Genomic DNA, 24,541 nt, shown 5'->3' with positions numbered 1-24,541 from the left:
TTTATTTCTTCCTTAGAGCGCTTAACACATTTGTTTACGGCCCACGTCTCTCTGTTCCAAGAGGCCAACGCCTTTGCTCCGTTCACTGTCCTGCCCCAGGGGCTAAAACAACAGTGCCTGGACGATCGTAACAGGTACTGAAAAAATACTTCACTGACTAGGAGAAAAAAATGGGGAGAAAGGGCCTGCATCCGGACACAGTCAGCGGACCTCTCAGCTGCGGGATCAGACACCTACACCTCCCCCGGGCGCCCAGAGGCGGGACTTCCTGTGCGGTGGCCGGAAGAACTTCCGGTGTGAACCGGAAGTCCCACAGAGAGCCGTCGCTGGGGTGCCTCGGCTGCACTGGCTGGTTGTTGCGGTCGCCGACATGGGCAAAAGGGACCGGGGGGACCGCGGTGAGACGTGGCGTGGGCGCGTTTCGGGGCTGCCTGCACCTGCCGTCCCTATCATCCTGTGTGGTAGCTGCTCAGGGTTTCTCGGCGGCGGTAGACCCCAGAGTCGCTCGCCGTCGTCACCTACTGTCCCGACAGGCCGCTGGCCGGGGGTGCGACCCCTGACCTCCGGGCAGCCCTGCCCCCGGGCTGGGTGGGCAGCGTTTGAGGGAGAGGACGCCCGCGGCGCGCAGTGGCTCTGGGCTCGGGGTGCTTGGCGCTGGGGAAGTCCGGCTGCAGCCAGGTTCCCCCGCCCTGCGGCTAGTCGGTGCGGGGGGAACCCAAGGCTCCTGCGGGGCTCACTTCTGTGTCCGTGTCCGTATCTGCAGAGAAGAAGAAGTCCAAGAAGCGGCACTACGAGGATGAGGAAGACGATGAAGACGACGCCCCTGGGAACGACTCTCAGGAAGCGGTTCCCTCGGCGGCCGGGAAGCAGGTGGATGAGTCCGGCACCAAAGTGGATGAGTATGGAGCCAAGGACTACAGGCTGCAGATGCCGCTGAAGGGCGACCACACCTCCAGGCCCCTCTGGGTGGTAAGCACGCCCTCAGCCGGGGCCGGGCCCAAGAGTGGGTGCGGCCCAGATAGGAAGGCGGGATCGTGAGCTTCGCTTCAGAGCCCACTGGCAGCGAGCTTTCATTTTCATAGGCAGTTTGGAACAGCCGAGATAGCAGTGGGCCTGCTCGCACACATGTGCTGGCTAGACGTGGGCTTCCTTCCTCTCTAACCCCTCCTTTTGCTCCCCTTTCCCTTTCCAGTTCTGCCACATGTTTGGAAACAACTTTTATCTAAAGAATAAATGGCATTTATTATGTAACATTTTAATTCCCCATTAAAAAAAAAAAACTAATGAGCCATATATTTGCTAGGCAGCTTTTTTGCTCAACTTGAAGCAATTAATGTTCTCCATTCGTTTGAAATCTAGCCAGAAGGACAGCCAGTAAGGTGGGCTTTTCCTGTGAAGAATCGTGAGAGGCAGCTACTGACTTTAGAAACCTTTTCTTCTGTTCTCTCTACTCCTTGTATCCGATTAAAGTAGCGGGACCCACAGTTGGCTGAAGATGTGCTTACAGAAATATTCCTGGTGTTGGCTAGCTTTAGATCACTTTCTGGGCAGCTAATCCTTTCTAGATAATGATGTGAGAAAGAGTCTAATCGTCTCTGCAACTCATTAGTTTCCTTGTCTGTCGTGTCCATTTGGTGTTTCGCAGGCTCCTGATGGCCACATCTTCTTAGAAGCCTTCTCTCCAGTTTACAAATATGCTCAAGACTTCCTGGTGGCTATTGCAGAGCCGGTGTGCCGACCAACCCACGTGCATGAGTACAAACTAACTGCCTACTCCCTGTACGCAGCTGTCAGCGTTGGGCTGCAAACTAGTGACATCACTGAGTACCTCAGGAAGCTCAGCAAGACGGGAGTCCCTGATGGAATTATTCAGTTTATTAAGGCAAGTGGGGGCTAAGGCTGGCTCTTTTGCCCTCCTTCTTAACGTAGTGATAGTGGGGACAGGTGCTGTACGTTGTTACCCTGTAGCAGTCACGAAAATGCCATTCAGATCCAGTGTGGGGAGCATAGTAACCGATTACCCCAGCTGCTCCTCCTCTGGATCCAGCATCGTGTTTCGCTGAGGGCACACTTCCCACGAGCTGCTCTTAGCCAGTGGGTTCTCACACAGCGGGGTTACTAATTCAGGCCCATTCTGGCCCAGGTTATTTGGGAATACAGCCCAAAGTGAACGGTGTTATGGACTGAATTGTGCCCCCTCCGGAATTCGTGTGTTGAGGACCTACCCCGTAATGTGATTGTATTTGGAGTAAGGATATAATTAAAGTTAAACGTGGTTATAAGAGTGAGGCCAATAGGATGAGTGTCCTTATAAGGAAAGACACCAGAAGGCTTGTGTGCTCTCTTTCTCTCTTCATTTGTACAAGGAAGAGGTAATGTGAGCATAGAGCAAAAAGGTAGCCCCCTAGAAGCTGGGAAGAGAACCTTCACTGGAAACGAAATGGCTGGCATCATGATCCTGGACTTCTAGAAATAAGTTTCTGTTGTTAAACAACTCAGTCTGTGGTGTTCTATATGGTAACCTGAGCAAGTTAGTACAGATGATAAACTCCATCTAAGTTTGAATACCTGCACGAGACCACTAGTCAACAACTTCCATTAGGAAAAGTCAAAAAGGACTTCAGATTTTGAAGTGGATAGGGTTCTATGTGACGAGCACTTGAACCTGCTTGGGTTTGTTCTGAGAGATAGTGAATACCATTCAGAAGAGGTGCACAGTGGCTTTCGTTGTCCTCGGCTGATCTACAGGGAGTTGGACGCAGACCCCCAGATCTGAAGTGGCGGAAGATGAGTGCCACAGGCATCCAGTACGGTAATGAAGCCAGTCTCAGAGAAGCTGGCAGGAGCCCCGGAGAGAGTTCTCTTTTCTTCTGATGTGAAAGGGCGCCCTGGGAGAAGGGCTTGCAGCTTGTAGCGTGAGCCTGTTTCAGTACCCTGGCTGTTCTCGGTCTTGGTTGGGAGCTGCCTGCGGGAATGTGCGTGTTGGTTAGTGCAGTGGTGGATGCAGAAGGGCAGCAGTGGAGGCGGCAGCAGCCTGAGATCTGAATTGTGACTTTTCGTGGCTACTGTACAGTCTCTGCTGCATTCCATCCTAAAGATTTTTGGGAACCTGGAAGGATTTTCTACCATCAAGAGGCTTACATCTAGTTGGGGAGATAGGAACATTGGTGAGGAGGCCAGAGGCTTCACATTTAATTTACACAGCACACAATCAGTGGACACATAACTCTACCAGCTTTGTTGTGGGAGCTGTGGTAGTACTGGTACAGTGAGATGAACTCCTGGATTAGGATGGGGCTCTGGGAATGGAGAAGAAAGGGAAAAGGGAAAATAAAGATTTTAAGCAGCATTTTTTAGATTAAGGGATGTGCATCAGAATTAGCCAGGCAAGAGGAAGGTTTTGCCCTCAAAAAGTAGGAGCTAATAGAAAAGCTCAATTTAGGCAGATCTGCCCCCTTTAGGATTGCACATTGGATTTTCCTAAAGTAAAATGAACTCTTCGCTTGGTCGATAGGTAGTAAGGTGTGCCCAGTAATGAACGTGTTCTGAGTGAGCTGCATATTGCTAATTTTGCCTGTATGGTGTTGTCACTTCTTGCAGTTATGTACTGTCAGCTATGGGAAAGTCAAGCTGGTCCTGAAGCACAACAGGTAAGGGGTTCTGTGACAGGCCCATCAAGGCACGTTCACCCCCTGCATATCACGTGGCAAGGAGCTAACACTTGTGGACTGTCTGCTCTGCACTAACACCTACTCCCCCGAGTAAGGGGCTAAAAGGAATAAGTGAAGTGATGTGGCCAAAACCAGAAATTCATTCACTGACCACCGTATTCCCCTGAACAGTGGAGCTGGGGTTCAGACCCCTGCTAGTTTGTTTTCACAGTGGGGCTTTGCCTACAACCCTCGTGTGTTATGTCATGGCCAGTAGCTCATATCTCAGATTTGGCAAAGGGTTGGGGGAGAGTGAGCGTGGAGAGAGGCCTTAGGCCGCTGTCTCCAGACCATCTTATGAGTGAGCAATGGAACCTTCTGAAAATGGTGTACTGGTCAGTAGGCACCTCCTTCCTCCCCTCTTACAGGTACTTCGTTGAAAGTTCTCACCCTGATGTCATCCAGCATCTTCTCCAGGATCCCATGATCCGGGAATGCCGCCTGAGGAACTCTGAGGGGGAGGCCACCGAGCTCATCACAGAGACTTTCACCAGCAAATCTGCCGTATGTGGCCTCCTGGGTCACCCCTGGGGGTGGACGCACTTAGGATTTTAGTTCTCTCAGGTGCTGTTAGTCCAGCATTTGCAGTCTGGTAGTCCTTGTTTTCTTGCAGCTTTGTTGCTTGGTGACAGTAGGGTTAAGTGTTTTGTGCAAGTCCAGATCCTGCCTTTCTTTTTCAGATCGCTAAGAGTGCTGAAGGCAGCGGTGGGCCATCCACTTCCCGGGTGACAGATCCACAGGGTAAATCTGACATCCCCACGGACCTGTTTGACTTCTATGAGCAAATGGACAAGGATGAGGAGGAAGAAGAAGAGACACAGACCGTATCTTTTGAAGTCAAGCAGGTTAGTGAACGTACCCCTCCTGGTTGCTTCTCTAAGCCGGTGTCAGAAGCTGGTTCAGCCCTTCCTGGACTGTCTGTAGCCTGTGTGAGAGGAAGGAATCCCCATCTGTCCCCAGATTTTGGTGCCTGTGCACTGCAGCACCATTCTTCCTGATGGACTTACATCTCAGTGTCCTGTTCTTCAGGCTGGTGGGTCAGTGTTCACAGGTTCCTGGGGAGATGTGAGAAACAGTACCTGGGGGGCATTTTTGGTGGCTGATTGGATTTAATTTTGTCCATGTCCTTAGTTTGGGGCCCTTAGTCTATGCTTTAAGCTGGCTGTCATCAAGCAAGATCTGAAATTTAAAAGTCTAGCTAACCTTTTTTTTTTTTTTTTTTCTTTAAATCATTAGGCTCCTTAGAATGTGTGCTGTTTGTGAGCACACTTTGGAGTTAACAAGATTATAAAACCTTCATGCTCACTTTCCAGGAAATGATTGAGGAACTCCAGAAACGTTGCATCCACCTGGAGTACCCTCTGTTGGCAGAATACGACTTCCGGAATGATTCTGTCAACCCTGACATCAACATTGACCTGAAACCCACAGCTGTCCTTAGACCTTATCAGGAGAAGAGCTTGCGGAAGATGTTTGGGAATGGGCGCGCACGTTCCGGGGTCATCGTTCTTCCTTGTGGTGAGTGGCGCCTGAGTGAAGAAGATGGCTAGGCCGCTCTGTCCGGACCTGCCGTACGCCCTCCCTGAGGGCCTTTCTCTAAATCCCACCTGGTCAGGGAACAGCCAATGTCACAGGGCTCCCTGATTCATGACCTGACAAATACTTGCGTGCTTGCTCTGTGCAGGGCCCTGACCTCCACGCTGGGCATGTAATGGTGGATAGAACAACACTCCTGACCTCATGGAGCTCATTGTGGTGGGGGAGCTCAGACAGTAAACCAATCAGCTAGGCAGTGTGTAAAGTCTTGGGCGGTGAGGAAGGGTGGTGCTGTGGGAAAGGGCTGGTTTACATCCTGGGGTTAGAGTTCCTCACAGTCCGTCTTGTAAGTTACGTGTATTTGGAGGCTCCGTAGCACAGAAACTTTGTTTGGTCCTGGACTGCTTGTTACAGTGTGCACGTCCAAGAAGGGGCTATGGCAGCCGCCTTGGCGCCCGTCTAATGTCATTTGTCCTAAGGCGTGTCAGGTCTGGCCTGGGTTCTTGGCCAGAGGTCACAGTAGACTCAGCTGGTGGCCTACCCCACACTCGAGAAGGCAGACCCTCTGGGGGCGGGGCAGGCACCTTCAGATTTTTTTTTTTTTTTTAAAGCCTCATGGGTTATTTTGATGCACACCCCTGGTCAAGGAAGAATTGCTGTTTCAAGGAATAGCTTGATTTTTAATCTTGATCTTCACGTGGTAGGTGGTAGTAAACTCAGAAGCCCCTGGAGTTTCACCTTCCTCTGTCTTTGCCAGTAGCAGCGTACGTACCGCATTCCCAAGTGCTCAGCCCAGTTTGTTGCGTCATCATGGTAGCCGTCTTTTACTGAGTCCCTCCTGAGGTAGTCTGGGTGTTGGGCACACTGTACCCCAGCAGCACCGCTGTCCCAGGGCCTTGGGCGACCTACACCTCAGCTTTAGTTTTCCCGTGTTTAAAATGGCAGTAATAGGAGTGTCTCTTACCTATGGTTTATTTTGACAAATGTTGTTTTTCAACATTTAAATGAGGTGCGTGTACAGTGCTTTAATAGGGCCTGGCACTTGTGTCTTTTAATTCTCACGTTTGTGTGTGGAGTGTGCGTGCCTCCTTTTTCTAAAGAAGGAAACAGGTTTGGAGCAGTAAGCACCTCAATAGTTTCAGCCGTGAGGATCGTTACAAATGATTTTGGCCAGCTTGGTGGGCTGACAAGTCCTCCCATCTGTCCCTCTCCCTCATTTCAACCTGGCCTCGCGTAGGACTGCCCTTTGGTTTCTCGTAGGTGCTGGGAAGTCCCTGGTTGGCGTGACAGCTGCGTGCACAGTCAGAAAGCGCTGCCTGGTGCTGGGCAACTCAGCTGTGTCTGTGGAGCAGTGGAAAGCCCAGTTCAAGATGTGGTCCACCATCGACGACAGCCAGATCTGCCGCTTTACCTCCGACGCCAAGGACAAGCCCATAGGCTGCTCCATTGCCATCAGCACCTACTCCATGCTGGGCCACACCACCAAAAGGTCCTGGGAGGCCGAGCGGGTGATGGAGTGGCTCAAAACTCAGGAGTGGGGCCTCATGATCCTGGACGAAGTACACACCATACCAGGTAAGCCGGCTGAGAGCTGGGATGCCCACTCATCGTATAGACAGATTGATTTCCAGTTCTTGGGTTGAGGGAGGGACTGCTGTGTAGTACCTCCATCTTGCTAGAGAGACTCGCTAGGTGAATCTTTCAGATAAGTTATGAGCATGGGTGGGGTGGGTGTACACACTGGAGCTTCCTTAATCACTGGCCCAGAGTAGTCATCTAGAAAGTGATATTTTCTTCCATCCTCCCTCTCAACTGTTGCGCTTCAGCTTACCCTTAACCCATTTTTTTCTTTACGGTCCTGCAGAAACTAGACTGGGGCACAAAAAAGTCCTTGCGATATTTGTTTTATTTGAGGACTAAAGTATTGTTCCTTAATATGTTATAGAGGTCCAAGTATTGCAGGCAGTCCTTTTAAACAGCCATACTGACATAATTTATAAGCCGTAAAATCTACCCAGCGTGAGTATACGATTCAGGATTTTTAGTAAAACGGAGTTTGTGCGACCGTCACCGTGACCCAGTTTTAGAACATCGTCCTCATACTCACTTGTCATCAGTGTTTTCATCCGTAGCCGCAGGCAGTCACTGAATTGCTTTCTGTTTCTAGAGACGTGCCTTTTCTGGAAATATATTCACAGAATCACATGATATGTATTTTCTTTTATCTGACTTCTTTCACTTCACACAGTGGTTTACCCACGTTGTAATACGTACTGATGCTGTGTTCCTTTTATTACTGGATAGCATTCCAGGCAAACCTTTCTTGATAAAACAAGTTAATGGGTAGCCCTGATCAATTAAGAAGTGTAAATTAGAGATTACTCTGAAGTAAATGGAATCAGAGGCATTTTCACATAGAGTATTCAAAACATTGTCAAAAGGGCCTTTCTATCTGTTTTTTTCTGTGTAATGAGAGCTCCTCCAACACCTCTGGATGTCTGAAAACACCGAGAGATGTTCACAGCAAGCCAGGTAGGGATGAGAGGGGTCTCTCGGGTAGAAGGAAGCAGTCCTGAGGTGGGGAAGTAGTACTTGCGTGGCCTGACAATACTGTAACCCTCCAGCTGGAGGGGAACGTGGAGGAGAGCAGTCAAAGCTGAGGTCGGAGAGGTGTCGGAGCCAATCCTGTAGGACCTGAAGGAGGTCTTTGGCTTGCACTCTGGGTGAGAAGCCATTTGAGGGATTTGAGCCGAGGGTGACATTATCTGACTTAATGTTATAAAAATATCACCCTGGCTGCTGTGCTGAGAAGAGACTGCAGGAAGCAAGGGTGGAGAGCAGCTAAGTAGGTTAGTTGGTGGAATCCCAACATGAGGCTTGGACCAGTAAGAATAAAGGTAAACTGATTCTGGTTATGTTGAGAAGGTTAAGTGGGCTGGTTAGATGTGGTTCTGAAAGAAAGAGAAATCAAGGATGACTGTCAGCTTTTGGCTTGAGCCATCAGAACGGTGGAGTGGATGTTGAGATGGAGAAGACTCTAGAAGGAGCAGGTTTGGAGAGATAAGACTGGGAGTTAGGCTTTAGACATGTTAATTTGATTGCTGTTACAGTCAGGCAAAGGCAGAAATGTTAGAAAACAGGCAAAAGACATGAATAGATTTTCACTCAAGAGAGTGTACAGATGCCAATAAGCATTTGAAAGATGTTCTGCAGCATTAGTCCCCAGGGAAATGCAGGTTAAAGCCACGATGAGATGCCACTACAGACCTATTAGAGTGGCTAAAATAAAAAATATTGACAGTACCAAGTACTGACAAGAGTGCACATCAACTGGAACTGTCATACGTGGCCAGAGGACTTGCAAAATGTACAGTCACTCTGGGGAGGTTTGGCAGTTTATTAGAAAACTACCATATAGACCCAGCAGTCCCACCCTGGGCATCTCTCCTAGAGAAATGAAAACTTAGGTTCACACAAAAACCTGTGCATGAATGTTTATAGCAGCAGCTCTGGTCGTAATCTCCGAAACCTATAAAACAGCGGAAAAACCTGTCAGTGAGTGGCTGGATGGACCAGCCATTGAAGCTGGCCCCTCAACTGCTGGGACGCTCCGTGACAAGGAGTCTCAGAGGCTTCGTGCTGAGTGAAATCAGCCAGTCCCAGGAGGTTACAGAGTGTGTGATGCCTTTGGTAGGACATTCTTGAAAAGACAAAACTGTAGTGACGGAGAACGGATTGGTGGGTGCCGGGGTGGGGCAGGGAGGGTACGACTGTACAGGGAGAGCACAAGGCAGCTTTGGGGGTCTTGGATTGGTTCGTCTCCTGTGTATGATTATGGTGGTGGTTACGCGAGTCTGCACACGTGTTAACGTGTAGAACCACTCTCACCCACCCACCCTCAGAAGAAGTTCAGTTTACTGTGTGATATTTAAAAACTAAACCAAGAGGAAAAAAAAAAACTTTAAGGAGAGGGTGGGTATTGGGTCTGACTGGATTGGGAATTGGTGATCTAGAGAAACATCTTTTATAAACGACTTTGGAATTGCTTTGTAGCAGTTTAGTTGAAGGCTGTGTTTGAAGCGTGGCGATGTTTGAGGCCTTCTGCCGGAGGATATATTTAGCATACGTTGATGTTCCTCTTTAACTTGGGCCCCGGGTCTCAGAGGGTGGCAGCCAGGCTTGGGGTTGGTTATCTGGTGATGAGGATATAGAGGTGTACCCCACACGGTTCACCAGGTGTCTCTGTCTCTCCTCTGGTTCATTGGAGCAGTTTGCCTCTGTTTAGGTAGAAGAGTGAAACCAAACTGCTCTAAAGGATTTTGCGTTCAGGCCTTACAAGCCCTATGGCCATGCTCACTGGGCCAGAGAGCAGATGTTAAATACGGAATTCTGGCAAATCAGAGTAAGATTCTGCCATAAGCATTTACCACTTGGACTAGGTAGAATGGTAAATCTTTGAGATTTATCTCAGAAGATAAAGCTTGTTGTGTTCTTTTATAGATCTTCCAAAAGGAGCCCTATTAAGTCATTATATTAATAAGAAATTCTTATTACAGTACTTGCATATATTAAGTGTTTCCTGCATGCAAGGCACTGTGCCACTTTCATTATTTTAACAACTATTTATTGAGAACCCATTAAGTACCAGGCACTCTGCTTGGCACTGGAGACAAAGTGGGAGAGACAGTCAGAATCACGCAAATAAATGTCAAATAACAACTGCGACATAATGTCCGGTGAAACAAGCCGCACACGCAAAGTACGTACTGTGATCCCATTTACGTGAACTTCAGACCGGAGGCAGACCTCCTCTCTGATGCCGGAACTTGGATCGGGGTTCCCTTGAGGGAGAGTGCTGGTGTTGACCAGAGGGGTCAGAGGCGAGACTCCTGGGTGCTGAGAACACTCCCACCCTCATCTGGGTGGTTCCAGAGGTACGTACCTGTGTAAAACTTCATGGAGCCGTGCACGTCATTGTACGTGAGCTCTTCCCCCGTGACAGCTGTTATGGCTGTGAGAGAACACAGCAGTGGGACGTGACTCGTTTGCAGGGCCGATGCCTCGGGGAAGGCTTGTTTCTGGCTGCGGAGTGTTCGGGCAGGGTCCCCGCGTGGTGCTCCCCTCGGGTTGATGCAGTCCCCGGGCCGCCCCAGTGCTGCCTCCCTGGAGCCCACAGTAGCTTGGGGTCTCCACTGCCTTGGCTGCCATGTCCTTCTGATGTGGGGAACCTGGTCTGGGGTCCTTGGCTGCCCTTTGTTGGAGCCGGTACAGTCCTTGGACATAAGCCTGACCCTGGGTTTTTGTTTGTTTGTTTTCCAGGGGTCTGTGCAAGCTGTGTTAGGCTTCAGTGTGTGAAACCGTGAGACCTGGGCACTTACTGGGGTTAGACAGCCCTTTGTTATTTTACTGTTCTTATGTTTTTGGTTTGCATTTTGGTGACGTCTGCCCTTCTTTCCCTTGGATTGTTAGGTCTATTTCTTTTTTTTTTTTTTTTTTTAATCTGGCCGTGCCACGGCGGCTTGTGGATCTTAGTTCCCTGACCAGGGATTGAACCCCGGCCCTTGGCCGTGAAAGCATGGGGTCCTAACCACTGGACAGCCAGGGAATTCCCAGGTCTATTTCTGAAGTATCCCTAACCTTGCCTTTAATTGGATATAAGATAAGCATGACTTCAGCATTTTTACCTTCCTTCGTAGTGTTAGAGTTTGTAAAAGGTGAGCCTGTGGAAACCCGTAAATTGAGTTTTAAAAAATGAATATCTTGTACCCTTTTAGTGTTTATTTAATTTAATTTGATACCTCAGAAAGAATGATAACATTCAAGCGAAAGGAAGGCAAAGGACGTTGCTGGTTGACCAGAATGAATGTAACTGGAAGAGTGTAGAGAGGGACGTTTCCTAAGGGGGGAGAGGTGCCTGGGGTTTCATCTCTCCCTTGTTTCTTCCTGGTTTCTGGGAGGGTGGTGGGAAGTGGAGCTCCTTTCATTCCTCTGGTCCTCCAGATACCCCACCATCTTCCTGGTAACCGAGGTACAGGCCTCAGGGTGAACAAATTCCTTGCGTGATTCAGAGCTCAGTGGCATTTTAAGTGTGGCTCATGTTTCAGATTGCCGTTTGTGCCCCTGATGGCCGAGCTGTGGTGAGGGGAGTGCTGGGGCTCCCTAGCCTGGGGCTTCCTCCAGGTCATCTCCCCCTCTTGTTCTCCTTTTCGCCCTTCTTTTGGACAGGTCTGAAAGTGGACATTAAGCATTCGCACCTAATCATTCTTGTCTAGAGCCAGGTCCCTGTGATCCAGAAGCCCGGGGGTCAGCCGTGCCGTGTCCCGGGCCAGTATTAGGTCGAGGCTGTCTTTGGTACTCTGAGCATTTACAAAAGTGACAGCGTGAATGCGCCGATTGTTTCCCCAGCCAAGATGTTCCGACGGGTGCTCACCATCGTGCAGGCCCACTGCAAACTGGGCTTGACCGCAACCCTCGTCCGGGAAGATGACAAAATTGTCGACTTAAATTTTCTGATTGGGCCCAAGCTCTATGAAGCCAACTGGATGGAGCTGCAGAACAACGGCTACATCGCCAAAGTCCAGTGCGCGGAGGTAGCTGTCCCCTTCCTGGCACGGTCCCTGGGGGAGGGAAGTGGATCAGGTCGATTCCTCGTGGGCAGATACACAGGTCAGGACCTGAGCAAAAGTGCTGCTGCCTCGTGCAGTACCTGCAGCCCCCGTGGGGGGGGGCAGTCTCCCGCGATTTCACAGATGCGCGAAGCAGAATCACTTGTCCACGGGCACACAGGAAGTGGTCAGGTCAGGCGGCTAATCCAGGCTGGCGCGGCTTTTCTTCCTCCTTTCTGGGAGTGAGCACCTCAGGGTACTCCTGCCCACCCTCACCCCGGAGGGATTCTTGCTGTTCCCGCGTGGGCAGCCCACAGGCCACCCCTGGTACCAAAGCCTGTTGGTTTTGATGCCCCCAGAAGGCACATGTGGCCTTGATTATTTTATTTCTAAGAACCCATTTTCCCCATATTCTGTGATGAATACCTGCACAGGTATGTGTTTAAAATACATGTTCAAAGAAAAGTAAGTCTTCTCAGAAGGAACAGCAACAGAAATCCTTTCTGGCACCTTAAAATGACTGTCGCTCAGTGGCTAGAGTAGGGTGGGCTGTGTCCTCAGAGGGCAGACATGGGCCTGTCGGGTGAAGGTGAGTGTGAGGAAGCTGTGCAGGTGGACTTGCTCTGTCGAGAAGCTTCCGTACCCTTCGGTTACATCTTCGTAATCAGCACCCACCTTGCACGCAGCGTTGCCAGGGTAACGGCTGTCTTGGAGCTTAGGTTTGTCGTCTTCTTGCTTTTCTTTATTATTGTACTTCCTATGTATAATTCCCTAAACATTCATTGTTTAGCTTTGCCTTTTAAAAAAATCTTTATGTATATGCAGATAGAATCAGGTTATATGTGTTCTTGTATGACTTCTGTCTTTTGCTTAGTATTTTTTCTTTGCATAATGCATTATTTTTTTAATGATACATGTAGCTGTAGTTTATTCCTTTTAATTCCTCTGTAGTATTCCATTGGACAAATATACCACAGTTTGATAGCTAATGGAATATTACACAGAAGTAAAAATAAACTCTTTTCTAACGTTGACAGATGTTTGGGTTGCTAAGTTGTTTTTTTTCACAGCCTTGTCAAGGTCTAGTTTATGTTCCATAACATTCACCTGTTGTGAGTAAATAGTGTGGTTTATAACGTTTGTGATTTTAGTAAATGTAAAGAGTTGTGCAGCTGTGCCCCCAATCCAGCTTTAGAGCATTTCCCGCATCCGCGGAAGTCCCCTTGTGCCCGTTAGCAAGGCCCTGCTTCTAGTCCCAGCCCTAGGCGGGCACTGGCTCTAACTTTGGAGCTTAGTCTTTTTGTTGTTATGACAGTATTGCTGCGTGTATTTTTTGTCCCTGTTTCCTGTGTCAGACGTTTTCTAAAGCAGTGTTCACACGGGACTGTGACCACGTAGTAGATGGTGACGTCACTTCGGTGAGTCATCATCAGGATAGAATAGAGTCTACCAGAATGCATCATACGTATTAAAGGTATATATTGTTTCCTAAGACTGTGTTGGTGTGTGGGAATGTTTAGTTTACGACATAAACTGGTCCAAGGTTGAAGGCCACTGCTCTGGCAGGTGCACCTAGAAGTCGCATTGCTGGGTCAGAGGCTCTCCGGATGCTCACTTCACTAGTCATGTGGAAAACTCTGTTTCCCAAAGTGGTTGCACCAGTTCACACTCTTGTCTAGGGTGAGTGAGCTAGCTCCACATCTCTGGCACCTAATATGGAAATGTCTTCTTTTAATTTTTGCAGACCTGATAAGTGTGAAATGGTATCTTTTTATGGTCTTAGTTTGTGTTTTCCTGTTGACTGATGACGTTGAGTATCTTTTCATACGTTCATTGGCCACTTGTGTTGCATATTCTGGGAAATGCATGATTTTAAAGATTTTACTTTGAAAAAAGAATTGCTTTGGTTATGAAGAACTAGAAATTCTAAAGGGGTCATCATAGGATATGTCCCAGAGAGAATCAGAAAAGGTAACGACAGCAAAACTTAGATTTGAGCTCAGCACAGACTTTGACACATAGCCATGTCAGCTAATTCTGCAGTGGTGGCAGCACGAAGAAGTGGTCTGTGACGATCACACAGAAGTGGCGCTGGTCGCAACCAAAAGCTCAGTCTGCCAGTGTAGGCTATGGCTTGTTCCAGTGCAAAGCTGCTGGAGGGTCGTTTTTGTCTGTACACAGCCTTGAGACCTTTAGTCATGGCACTTCAGTGTACTTGCCCGAGGTTCCTTTAGTTTGTCAACAGCCAAGCACAGGGCTTAGCAGAGAGGAGGCCCTCAGGAATGTTACTGTCATTCTTATTTGGATGCTCAAATTGTCTCAGATGTGACCAGTGGGACTACTTTCAAGCTAGTTGCTATGACCATTTGACATGTTCCCATCAAACTTTGAGCACTTCCTTGCTTTCTGGCACAGTAAGATATTTCCGGCTCATCTGGTACTTTCCCTGCCCTGGCCCTGGAATCAGCCATTTCTCCGTGGAGCCCGTTTAGCAGAGAATGTAATTTAAAAGCCAAGATCTGGGTGCTGGTTTGTTCCTTACTCCTGGGATGTCATTGCTAGGCTAACCCAACAGACAGAGCTGGCAAGTGTGTGTGCAGTTCTCTGTAGCAGTGCTGTGTGTGGGCTGTGTGTGGAGGTGTGATCTAAATGGGAGGGATTGTTTACACCACTGGTTGGGAATCTGGTTTCCTTCACTTGGAGCTGGTGTGAGAATAATTCCCTGGATATTGATGCATTTTAAAATCTCTGTTATTAACATGTGAGAGTATCCTGGTTCAACATTGGGTATTAGGTTTTGTTTTATGGTGTGTGTGTACGTGTGTGTTTACAATATTATTGAGATATAATTCACATACCATTGGTTTTGTCTTGATTTGTTTTAAAGCTAATTTGCTAAAGTTCCCAGTTGTATGATGCTTAAACTTGCATACTGACCCCTGATTCTTATTGTATCACAGGTGTGGTGCCCGATGTCTCCTGAGTTTTACCGGGAGTATGTGGCAATCAAAACCAAGAAACGAATCTTGCTGTACACCATGAACCCCAACAAATTCAGAGCTTGCCAGTTTCTGATCAAGTTTCATGAAAGGAGGAATGACAAGATTATTGTTTTTGCTGACAACGTGTTTGCTCTAAAGGAATATGCCATTCGACTGAACAAGTAAGAACTGGAAAGTTAGAGTAGCCTCCAAAGCCAGTTTAACTTCCCCATGTGAGAGTATAGAAGGTGCCTGTTTTTTTCTCGAAGCTCTCAGGAACTTCTTAGTATCTAAAGGTCTAGTTCTGTGGTCCCAGGGAGCAGGTGAGACAGAGGAGCAGGTGGTCAGAATCATTGGTTAGAGTGTATGGGAAAGGGGGCCTGGTCACTGAGCTGAGGGAGCAGGGGCTAGAGTTGTGCTGATTTGGAGCTGGGCTCCAAAGGTGGGCACGGGTTGGCATCTGCAGTTTCAGGCTGAGTGGGTACTCTGGCCAGAGATGAGATCAGACTGTATTTGGTCAGGGGCCAGGAAGGCAAGGCAGACTGGGACAGCATCCCAGGTGTGGCCCAGCGTCTAGAAAGAGCTTCTTAGGAAACACCGACCAGGGTCCTCCTAAGCCTACAGCCCCACCCAGATACAGTGTTTAAAACCTGGCTATTGAAAATTTCCTGCCAAGTAAGGAGGAAGAGGCCAGTGCTTCTGTGCACAGTGATGCAGGGCTTCAGGTGCTGCGAGTGGAGCAGAAGGCAAGGTCCTCTGAGAAGATAAGCTTCGTTCGTTATGAGGGGGGAGGGATGCAGAGGGAAGGATGGATACGGAGCAGTTTCTCTTCACAAACTGACTTAATCACCACCTCAGCCATGTGAGGTCATTGTACTGTTCTCATCTTACAGATGAGAAAACAGAGACACAGAAGGATTAAGTTACTGAAATTCCTAAAATCATACCTTTTTTTTTTTAAGCATCTTTATTGGCGTATAATTGCCTTACAATGGTGTGTTAGTTTCTCCTGTATAACAAAGTGAATCAGCTATACATATACATATATACCCGTATCTCCTCCCTCTTGTGTCTCCCTCCCACCATCCCTATCCCACCCCTCTAGGTGGTCACAAAGCACCGAGCTGATCTCCCTATGCTATGCGGTTGCTTCCCACTAGCTATCTATTTTACATTTGCTAGTGTATATATGTCCATGACGTGCTCTTACTTCGTCCCAGCTTACCCTTCCCCCCTCCCCATGTCCTCAGTCCATTCTCTATGTCTGCATCTTTATTCCTGTCCTCCCCCTAGGTTCTTCAGAACCATTTTTTTTTAGATTCCATATATATGTGTTAGCATACGGTATTTGTTTTTCTCTTTCTGACTTCATTCTGTATGACAGATTCTGGGTCCATCCACCTTGCTACAAGTAACTCAATTTCGTTTCTTTTTATGGCTGAGTAATATTCCATTGTATATATGTGCCACATCTTTATCCATGCATCTGTCGATGGACACTTAGGTTGCATCCATGTCCTGGCTATTCTAAGTAGAGCTGCAATGAACATTGTGGTACATGACTCTTTTTGACTTACGGTTTTCTTAGGGTATATGCCCAGTAGTGGGATTGCTGGGTCGTATGGTAGTTCTATTTTTAGTTTTTTAAGGAACCTCCATACTGTTCTCCATAGTGGCTGTATCAATTTACATTCCCATCAATGGTGCAAGAGGGTTCCCTTTTCTCCACACCCTCTCCAGCATTTATTGTTTGTAGATTTTTTGATGATGGCCATTCTGACTGGTGTGAGGTGATACCTCATTGTACTTTTGATTTGCATTTCTCTAATGATTAGTGATGTTGAGCATCCTTTCATGTGTTTGTTGGCAATCTGTATATCTTCTTTGAAGAAATGTCTGTTTAGGTCTTCTGCCCATTTTTGGATTGGGTTGTTTGATTTTTTGATATTGAGCTGCATGAGCTACCTGTAAATTTTGGAGCTTAATCCTTTGTCAGTTGCTTCATTTGCAAATATTTTCTCCCATTCTGAGGGTTGTCTTTTTGTCTTGTTTATATTTTCCTTTGCTGTGCAAAAGCTTTTAGGTTTCATTGGGTCCCATTTGTTTATTTTTATTTTTATTTCCATTTCTCTAGGAGGTGGGTCAAAAAGGATCTTGCTGTGATTTAGGTCATAGAGTGTTCTGCCTATGATTTCCTCTAAGACTTTTATAGTGTCTGGCCTTACATTTAGGTCTTTAATCCTAAATGTGAGTTTATTTTTGTATATGGTGTTAGGGAGTGTTCTAATTTCATTCTTTTAAATGTAGCTGTCCAGTTTTCCCAGCACCACTTACTGAAGAGATTGTCCTTTCTCCATTGTATATTCTTGCCTCCTTTATCAAAGATAAGGTGACCATATGTGCCTGGGTTTATCTCTGGGCTTTCTATCCTGTTCCATTGATCTATATTTCTGTTTTTGTGCCAGTACCATACTGTCTTGATTACTGTAGCTTTGTAGTATAATCTGAAGTCAGGGAGTCTGATTCCTCCAGCTCCATTTTGCTTTCTCAAGATTGCTTTTGCTATTCGGGGTCTTTTGTGTTTCCATACAAATTGTGAAGTTTTTTGTTCTAGTTCTGTGAAAAATGCCATTGGTAGTTTGGTAGGGATTGTATTGAATCTGTAGATTGTTTTGGGTAGGATAGTCATTTTCACAATGTTGATTCTTCCAATCCAAGAACATGGTATATCTCTCCATCAGTTTGTATCATCTTTAATTTCTTTCATCATTGTCTTATAGTTTTCTGCATACAGGTCTTTTGTCTCCTTATGTAGGGTTTATTCCTAGGTATTTTATTCATTTTGTTGCAGTGGTAAATGGGAGTGTTTCCTTAATTTCTCTTTCAGATTTTTCATCATTAGTGTATAGGAATGCAAGAGATTTCTGTGCATTAATTTTGTATCCTGCTACTTTACCAAATTCATTGATTAGCTCTAGTATTTTTCTGGTAGCATCTTTAGGATTCTGTATGTGTAGTATCATGTCATCTGCAAACAGTGACAGCTTTACTTCTTCTTTTCCACCTTGGATTCCTTTTATTTCTTTTTCTTCTCTGATTGCTGTGGCTAAGACTTCCAGAACTATGTTGAATAATAGCGGTGAGAGTGGACAACCTTGTCTTGCTCCTGATCTTAGAGGAAATGGTTTCAGTTTTTCACCATTGAGAATGATGTTGGCTGTGGGTTTGTCATATATGGCCTTTATTATGTTGAGGTAGGTTCCCTATATGCCTGCTTTCTGGAGGGTTTTTATCATAAATGGGTGTTGAATTTTGTCAAAATTTTTTTCTGCATCTATTGTGATGATCAAATGGTTTTTATCCTTCAGTTTGTTAATATGGTGTGTCACATTGATTGATTTGCGTATATTGAACAATCCTTGCATTCCTGGGATAAACCCTACTTAATCAGGGTGTATGATCTTTTTAATGTGCTGTTGGATTCTGTTTGCTAGTATTTTGTTGAGGATTTTTGCATCAATGTTCATCAGTGATATTGGCCTGTAGTTTTCTTTCTTTGTGACATCTTTGTCTGGTTTTGGTATCAGGGTGATGGTGGCCTTGTCAAATGAGTTTGCGAGTGTTCCTCCCTCTGCTATATTTTGGAAGAGTTTGAGAAGGATAGGTGTTAGCTCTTCTCTAAATGTTTGACAGAATTCGCCTGTGAAGCCATCTGGTCCTGGGCTTTTGTTTCTTGGAAGATTTTTAATCACAGTTTCAATTTCAGTGCTTGTGATTAGTCTGTTTATATTTTCTATTTCTTCCTGGTTCAGTCTCAGAAGGTTGTGCTTCTCTAAGAATTTGTCCATTTCTTCCAGGTTTTCCATTTTATTGGCATATAGTTGCTTATAGTAATCTCTCATGATCCTTTGTATTTCTGCAGTGTCAGTTGTTACTTCTCCTTTTTCATTTCTGATTCTGTTGATTTGAGTCTTCTCCCTTTTCTTCTGGATGAGTCTGGCTAATGGTTTATCAATTTTGTTTATCTTCCTAAAGAACCAGTTTTAGTTTTACTGATCTTTGCCATTGTGTCCTTCATTTTTTTTTCATTTATTTATGGTCTGATCTTTATGATTTTTTTCCTTCTGCTAACAATGGGATTTTTTTGTTCTTCTTTCTCTAATTGCTTTAGGTGTAAGTTTAGGTTGTTTGAGATGTTTCTTGTTTCTTGAGGTAGGACTGTATTGCTGTAAACTTCCCTCTTGGAACTGCCTTTGCTCCATCCCATAGGTTTTGGGTCATTGTGTTTTGTTATTTGTTTCTAGGTATTTTTTGATTTCCCCTTTGACTTCTTCAGTGATCTCTTGGTTATTTAGTAGTGTATTGTTTAGCCTCCATGTGTTTGTATTTTCTACATTTTCCTGTAATTGATATCTAGTCTCATAGCGTTGTGGTCGGAAAAGATACTTGATATGATTTCAATTTTCTTAAATTTCCCAAGGCTTGATTTGTGTCCCAAGATATGATCTATCCTGGAGAATGTTCCATGAGCACTTGAGAAGAAAGTGTACTCTGTGGTTTTTGGATGGAATGTCCTATAAATATCAATTAAGTCCATCTTGTTTAATGTATCATTTAATGCTTGTGTTTCCTTATTTATTTTCATTTTGGATGATCTGTCCATTGGTGAAAGTGGGGTGTTAAAGTCCCCTACTATGATGGTGTTGATTTCCCCTTTTATGGTCATTAGCATTTGCTGTATGTATTGAGGTGCTTCTATGTTGGGTGCGTAAATATTTACAGTTGTTATATCTTCTTTGGATTGATCCCTTTATCATTCTGTAGTGTCCTTCTTTGTCTCTTGTAATAGTCTTAATTTTAAAGTCTATTTTGTCTGATATGAGAATTGCTGCTCCAGCTTTCTTTTGATTTCCATTTGCATGGAATATCTTTTTCCATCCCCTCACTTTCAGTCTGTATGTGTCCCTAGGTCTGAAGTGGGTCTCTTGTAGACAGCATATATACGTGTTTTGTTTTTGTATCCCTTCAGCCAGTCTATGTCTTTTGCTTGGAGCATTTAATCCGTTTACATTTATCGATATGTATGTTCCTATTACCATTTTCTTAATTGTTCTGGGTTTGTTATAGTAGGTCTCTTCCTTCTCTTGTGTTTCCTGCCTAGAGAAGTTCCTTTAGCATTTGTTGTAAAGCTGGTTTGGTGTTGCTGAATTTTCTTAGCTTTTGCTTGTCATTAAAGGTTTTAATTTCCCCTTCGGATCTGAATGAGATCCTTGCTGGGTAGAGTAATCTTGGTTGTAGGTTTTTCCCTTTCATCACTTTAAATATGTCCTGCCACTCCCTTCTGGCTTGCAGCGTTTCTGCTGAAAGATCAGCTGTTAACCTTATGGGGATTCCCTTGTATGTTATTTTTGTTTTTCCCTTGCTGCTTTTAATATTTGTTCTTTGTATTTAATTTTTGATAGTTTGATTAATATGTGTCTTGGCATATTTCTCCTTGGATTTATCCTGTATGGGACTCCCTGAGCTTCCTGGACTTGAATGGCTGTTTCCTTTCCCATATTAGGAAAGTTTTCAACTATAATCTCTTCAAATACTTTCTCAGTCCCTTTCTTTTTCTCTTCCTCTTCTGGGACCCCTGTAATTCGAATGTTGGTGCATTTAATGTTGTCGCAGAGGTCTCTGAGACTGTCCTCAATTCTTTTCGTTCTGTTTTCTTTATTCTGCTCTGCAGTAGTTATTTCCACTATTTTATCTTCCAGGTCATTTATCCATTCTTCTGCCTCAATTATTCTGCTATTGATTCCTTCTAGAGAATTTTTAGTTTCATTTCTTGTGTTGTTCATCATTGTTTGTTTGCTCTTTAGTTCTTCTAGGTCCTTGTTAAACGTTTCTTGTATTTTCTCCATTCTATTTCCAAGATTTTGGATCATCTTTACTATCATTACTCTGAATTCTTTTTCAGGTAGACTGCCTATTTCCTCTTCATTTGTTAGGTCTGGTGGGTTTTTACCTTGCTCCTTCATCTGCTGTGTGTTTGTTTGTCTTCTCATTTTGCTTAGCTTACTGTGTTTGGGGTCTCCTTTTCACAGGCTGCAGGTTCGTAGTTCCCGTTACTTTTGGTGTCTGCCCCCAGTGGCTAAGGTTGGTTCAGTGGGTTGTGTACGCTTCCTGGTGGAGGGGACTCGTGCCTGTGTTCTGGTGGATGAGTCTGGATCTCGTCTTTCTGGTGGGCAGGACCGCGTCTGGTGGTGTGCTTTGGTGTGTCTGTGGCCTTATGATTTTAGGCAGCCTCTCTGCTAATGGGTGGGGTTGTGTTCCTGTCTTGCTAGTTGTTTGGCATAGGGTGTCCAGCACTGTGGTTTGCTGGTTGTCGAATGGAACTGGGTCTTAGCGTCGAGATGGAGATCTCTGGGAGAGCTTTCGCTGTTTGATATTACATGGAGTTGGGAGGTCTCTGGTAGACCACTGTCCTGAACTTGGCTCTCCCACCTCAGAGGCACAGGCCTGACACCCGGCCGAGCACCAAGACCCTGTCAGCCACACAGCTCATAAGAAAAGGGAGAAAAAAAGAAAGAAAGAAAGAAAGAAAAAAAGAAAAGAAAGTTATTAAAAAATAAAAAAAATTGTTAAAAATAAAAAATAATTAAAAAGTAATAAAAAAGAAAGAAAGAAGAGAGTAACCAAACCAAAAAACACATCCACCAATGATAACAAACTCTAAAAACTATTAAAAAAAAAAATTGACAGACAGAACCCTAGGAAATATGGTAAAAGCAAAGCTATACAGAAAATCACACAAAGTCTACCACCTCAATTTTGGGATGATTCGTTGTCTATTCAGGTATTCCGGAGATGCAGGGTATATCAAGTTGATTGTGGAGATTTAATCTGCTGCTCCTGAGGCTGGTGGGAGGAATTTCCCTTTCTCTTCTTTGTTCACACAGCTCCCGGGGTTCAGCTTTGGATTTGGCCCCGCCTCTGCGTGTAGGTCGCCTGAGGGCATCTGTTCTTCCGCTCAGACAGGAGGGGGTTAAAAGAGCAGCTGATTAGCGGGCTCTGGCTCACTCAGGCCGTGCGGGAGGGAGCGGGGTGGGGGGGGGGAAGGGGGGGAGGGGGCACGGAATGCAGGGCGAGCCTGCGGCGGCAGAGGCGGGCATGACGTTGCAACAGCCTGAGGCGCGCTGTGTGTTCTCCCGGGGAAGTTGTCCCTGGATCACGGGACCCTGGCAGTGGCGGGCTCTACAGGCTCCTGGGAAGGGGGGTGTGGATAGTGACCTGTGCTTGCACACAGGCTTCTTGGTGGCTGCAGCAGCCTTAACGTTTCATGCCCGTCTCTGGTGTCCATGCTGATAGCTGCGGCTCACGCCCATCTCTGGAGCTCGTTTAGGCGGTTCTCTGAATCCCCTCTCCATGCGCACCCCAAAACAGTGGTCTCTTGCCTCTTAGGCAGTTCCAGACTTTTTCCTGGACTCCCTCCCGGCTAGCTCTGGTGCACTAGCCCCTTTCAGGCTGTGTTCACGCAGCCAACCCCAGTCCTCCCCTTGGGGTCTGACCTCCGAAGCCTGAGCCTCAGCTCCCAGCCCCCGCCAGCCCCGGCAGGTGAGCAGACAAGCCTCTCAGGCTGGTGAGTGCTGGTCGGCACCAATCCTCTGTGCGGGAATCTCTCCGCTTTGCCCTCTACACCTGTGTGGCTGCGCTCTCCTCCGTGGCTCGGAAGCTTCCCCCCACCCACCCCCCCATCTCCACCAGTGAAGGGGCTCCTAGTGTGTGGAAACTTTTCCTCCTTCACAGCTCCCTCCCACTGGTGCAGGTCCTGTCCTTATTCTTTTGTCTCTGTTTTTTCTTTTTTCTTTTGCCCTACCCAGGTACGTGGGGAGTTTCTTGCCTTTGGGGAAGTCTGAGGTCTTCTGCCAGCATTCAGCAGGTGTTCTGTAGGAGTTGTTCCACATGTAGATGTATTTCTGGTGTATTTGTGGGGAGGAAGGTGATCTCCATGTCTTACTCCTCCGCCATCTTGAAGGTTTCGGTCCATACCTTTTTTTAATGTAGGAAAGATAATACTTTTTATCAAAGTAACAGACTTAGAAAAACCAGCAGTTCCTTGCACCTATCTTCCTACTCACAATTCCTCTTCCCCAAACATAGCCACTTTCAACTCTCTTCTCTATTTACCTTCATATTTCTAAGTAATAATTTATATAGTAATTTCTTGATTATTAATTGTAGAAATTGCTTATTAATTTCCTACCATGAGAGTTGTGGATTTAGCTCTCTTACATATGCCGTTCCATCCCCTCCCCCCACTCCATCCTCCCAGTGTATTTGGGGTTAAGTTAGTATTCAGTGTTACATTATTTTGGCTGTGTAAGTATTGTTCAAGCCAAGGCAGATAGTGTACCATGCTTACATTTTCCTTTGTGTTAACATTTGTTTTTCCTGAAGTTAATAATTGCCTTGTCATTACTTTCTCTTGGTTTTCTATATAATTACTAATTACTCCTTTTCGGACTCTTCATGCAGTCATAAACTCCTTCTCAAAAGGGTCAGATCCATCAGGTCATCTCTCGGTTTCTTTTCACTTTCTTTCCCTGGTGGATGCCTTCCGGTCCTTCATCCTCCACCAGCCTCAACCAGCACTTTATCCTCCTGCTCTGCGTTGGTCTGCGTGCTCTCTAGCATTAGAGATGCTGCCTAACTGTCCCTCTGACATCATCCTGTGAATTCCCTGTTCCTCTTCCCCGTGTTGGAGCCCCTGTTGCCGAATCTCAAGTCTCCTCTTTCTTGGTCACTCGTTTTGATGGAGTGTATCGTTTAGTAGATTTCTGAGAGAAGGTACGTAGAGGAAAAGTTTTTAAGAATGCGCTTGCAGATGTCATTATTCAGTCTCACACTTGATCAGTAGTTTGGCTGGGCCTCAGAATATCAAAGGCAGGGCCCTTTTCCCGGGGCTTCCAGTGCAGCTGCTTGCAAGTCTGATGATCTGTTCTGGTGGTCCTGTGCTCCTTCTCTCAGGAATTTAGAATCTGTTTTTTCATTTTTGGAAATTTCTAAACAATATGACTAGTGTGATCTTTTTTTCTTTCATTGTGATGGACACTCAGTAGACCCTCTCAGTCTGGAAACTCGTGTCCTCCAATTCCGAGAATTTCTTTGTTTTTTCTTTGTTACTCATCTTCTCCATTTTTTCTTTTCTCTCTTTTTTGAATTCCTGCTGGTCAGATGTTAGATCTTCTGGACAGCTTCTCCAATTTTCTTTTCTTTTTTCTCCTTATTTTTTGGCTGTGCTGCACAGCTTGCGGGATTGGGATTGAATCCGGGCCACGGCAGTGAAAGTGCCAAGTCCCAACCACTGGACTTCCAGTGAACTCCCATTTTCTCCCATTTTTTATCCCTTTGTCTTCCAACACTATTGAAGCTTTTGTTAATTTCCAAGAGTTCTTTATCGCCAGCTGTTCTTGTTTTTTGAGTAAGTACAGTGTCTTCTCTGAGGCTGTTAAAGCTTTTGAAGCTTTCTGCTATTCCCTACACTGTCTCTCTTTTCTTCAAGTGTTTTGATTGTTTCAGCTCTATCTTTAGAGACCTTCTTCTGATTTTTGGTAGTCTTTGGCTCTAGTTTCTTATTTGACGGTCAGCCGCTAAAAAGCTGATTGGCCTTTGTGTATAGCTTAGTGGGTTTGCTGACCTGTGGACCTCTCCACAGCATGATCAT

The 24,541-nt window shown here is 45.9% G+C and overlaps 1 protein-coding gene across 1 annotated transcript in view; it reads left to right on the top strand.

The window, feature by feature from the left end:
• Nucleotides 1-306: 306 nt before the first annotated feature.
• Nucleotides 307-24,541, top strand: part of ERCC3 (ERCC excision repair 3, TFIIH core complex helicase subunit) — a 37,226-nt gene continuing 12,991 nt past the window's right edge. Inside the window, exons 1-10 of the mRNA XM_059927689.1 lie at nt 307-398; nt 764-969; nt 1,646-1,882; nt 3,601-3,650; nt 4,079-4,214; nt 4,391-4,555; nt 5,024-5,228; nt 6,507-6,821; nt 11,652-11,836; nt 14,812-15,014. Coding sequence (XP_059783672.1) covers nt 371-398; nt 764-969; nt 1,646-1,882; nt 3,601-3,650; nt 4,079-4,214; nt 4,391-4,555; nt 5,024-5,228; nt 6,507-6,821; nt 11,652-11,836; nt 14,812-15,014 — 1,730 coding nt within the window. The 5' untranslated portion in view covers nt 307-370. The remainder of the gene's footprint in view (nt 399-763; nt 970-1,645; nt 1,883-3,600; nt 3,651-4,078; nt 4,215-4,390; nt 4,556-5,023; nt 5,229-6,506; nt 6,822-11,651; nt 11,837-14,811; nt 15,015-24,541) is intronic.

The sequence above is a fragment of the Balaenoptera ricei genome, chromosome 7 (assembly GCF_028023285.1).
Source record: "Balaenoptera ricei isolate mBalRic1 chromosome 7, mBalRic1.hap2, whole genome shotgun sequence".
Classification (NCBI taxonomy): Eukaryota; Metazoa; Chordata; class Mammalia; order Artiodactyla; family Balaenopteridae; genus Balaenoptera; species Balaenoptera ricei.
This window is presented reverse-complemented; position numbering and strand designations above follow the sequence as displayed.